General features: G+C 46.9%; 1 protein-coding gene across 1 annotated transcript in view; it reads right to left on the reverse strand.

The window, feature by feature from the left end:
- Positions 1-2,069, reverse strand: part of FAT3 (FAT atypical cadherin 3) — a 684,233-nt gene that overhangs the window by 231,932 nt on the left and 450,232 nt on the right. The window contains exon 4 of the mRNA XM_030886441.2: positions 1,048-1,109. Coding sequence (XP_030742301.1) covers positions 1,048-1,109 — 62 coding nt within the window. The remainder of the gene's footprint in view (positions 1-1,047; positions 1,110-2,069) is intronic.

A 2,069-nucleotide genomic window follows, 5' to 3' on the forward strand; every position in this document is an offset into this window, starting at 1 on the left:
ACTAGAGTAATAATGGAGTAGTAATTGTTTGCCACTTTTCACAGTAGGGGAAACTGAGGCCCAGGAGCTATGAAACAGCACAGTCCCAAGCTTCCAGCTGATTAAGGCAGAGCAGGGTCAGGGCTCAGGGGCTGCAGCCCCGAGTATGGCCTTCTTTCAACAAGCCTCCCGGGACCCTGGTTTACAGGAGGGTGTGGGAAGGAAGGAAGTTCCCGCGGAAGTCAATGAGTCTATGGTAGGATTTAAGGAGGGGGTGTGTGTTTGTCAGGCGGCACTGTGGCATCCAGTAAGTGGTTCTTAAGAACTAACTGATCATTTTAGAAGCACGGTGCCTTATAAAGCCCCAACAAAGCTCTCCGTACTATGTATTGTCACCCTTTCCCTAGCCACATTTAAATCACAGTGTCAAACAGCATACTGGGCCTTCCAGCTTCCGAAGGAGAGATGTGTATGGAAGGAATGCTCTCCAAAGCTCTTTCCTATTTATTTTCTCACCCCGTGCCTTCCTCTCTCTGACTTTTCCCCCCCTTCCAGAAATAATGCTCTTATAGTTTAGATTGCTGCTCTTTCTGTCTTAATGAGTTATAGGAGAACATTTTATGGCTTCAGAAACAGCCATTGCGGGCAGTGAATCAACTCATAGCCTTCTCTTCCTCAACCGTTTCCACAAAGAAAGAAATGGATAGGAAAGCCAGGCACTTCTTCACGAGTGATGCACTTCCCTGAATCTGCAACACGGCTGCTGTGTCTCTCTTTATATTGGAGGCCGTGATGTCTCACGGGGCTCTGCTTCTGAACTTTCTCTTCCAACTATTGACAGAGGGGCCTGAAGTCAAGGCAGAGATGCCGATAACCCGTCCTGTTGTCTGTGGCAGGCAGTCTGCTCTGCTACTCTCACGCCCCACACAGAAGAACGCTCAAAGGGAATGCACCTGCAACCTCCAGTCCAGACCCAGTCCAAGGGAAAAACCTCCTTGTGTTTGAAGCCCCTGCTCAAAGACACTGAAGATGTAGGGTCTGTTTTAGTGACAGGTGTCACGCGCTTACCTCCAGAAAGTGTTCTGCCTGCTGCTCTCGGTCCAATTTCCTCGACGTGGTTGTAATCAGACCTGGGGAGAAATGAGAATATTTGAATATTAAATATCTGGAGCAAGCAGTTGGCAGAGCGCGGGAAATAAATCCCGCGAAGGGAAATGTAAGCATGATGGGAGAGCGGCAATTCTCCCATCCCGCGTGGGAATCAGGTGGCTTCCAAAATTAGTCCTGCAGCAAAATGAAATTTGCAAAGAATACATTAAACATTTGTTTCAAGTCCACGTAGCAGTTGAGGTATTGTGTTCACTGTGGGGAAAGAAAAACTCACTAAAGAACCATTGCTTTCTGCCTATGGAGGAATCGCCATGATTCATTTGCATCTGACTGGATGTCTATAGTCAGAACCTCATTACTGATTTTAGAGCTCTGGAACAATAAATAGATGGTTTATGCCGATGAGGTGCAGGCTATGAAACAGCACTTTCTTACTTAATTTTTGTATGCTTATTGTCCACTTTTTGTTGTTCTACTTGGCAAAGAAGGTTATTTCTGTAGGGACCACTTGGAAACACACTTATTTCAAATGTAAGTGTGACACACCACTTACACACCACTGATCCCAGCCTAGAGTGTCATCCTTTTGCAGTTCCACGTGGAGAAGCCCTCTCTTCTCTCTGCGCGGCGTTCTCTCAGAGGAACCCCCGCAGAGACACAAAGATCAGGGAACGAGAAGACACAGCCTTCCAGGCTTCCCAGCTTACTGCTGGGAAGCACCAGTTGCCTTTCGCACCTTTATTATTATTGTCAGTGGGCAATTAGGAGGTCAGATTTACATTCCATTCCTAGATTCCACAGTGTCTCTGAAGAGAATACTGGTGGGGTTGTTCTCCCGGTATACCCTGATTGACAGAGAAAGGACAAGAGAGGAAAGCGCATGAAAAGCTTAATTTTAACATGGATAGGGTGCTTGAAACACAGACAATGCATTTCATCAGGGCCTGAGGAGGATCTGCAGCCTTAGACTTCCACTTCAC

The sequence above is a fragment of the Echinops telfairi genome, unplaced genomic scaffold, assembly GCF_000313985.2.
Source record: "Echinops telfairi isolate 266 unplaced genomic scaffold, ASM31398v2 ScPeMD7_1713;HRSCAF=2227, whole genome shotgun sequence".
Lineage (NCBI taxonomy): Eukaryota > Metazoa > Chordata > Mammalia > Afrosoricida > Tenrecidae > Echinops > Echinops telfairi.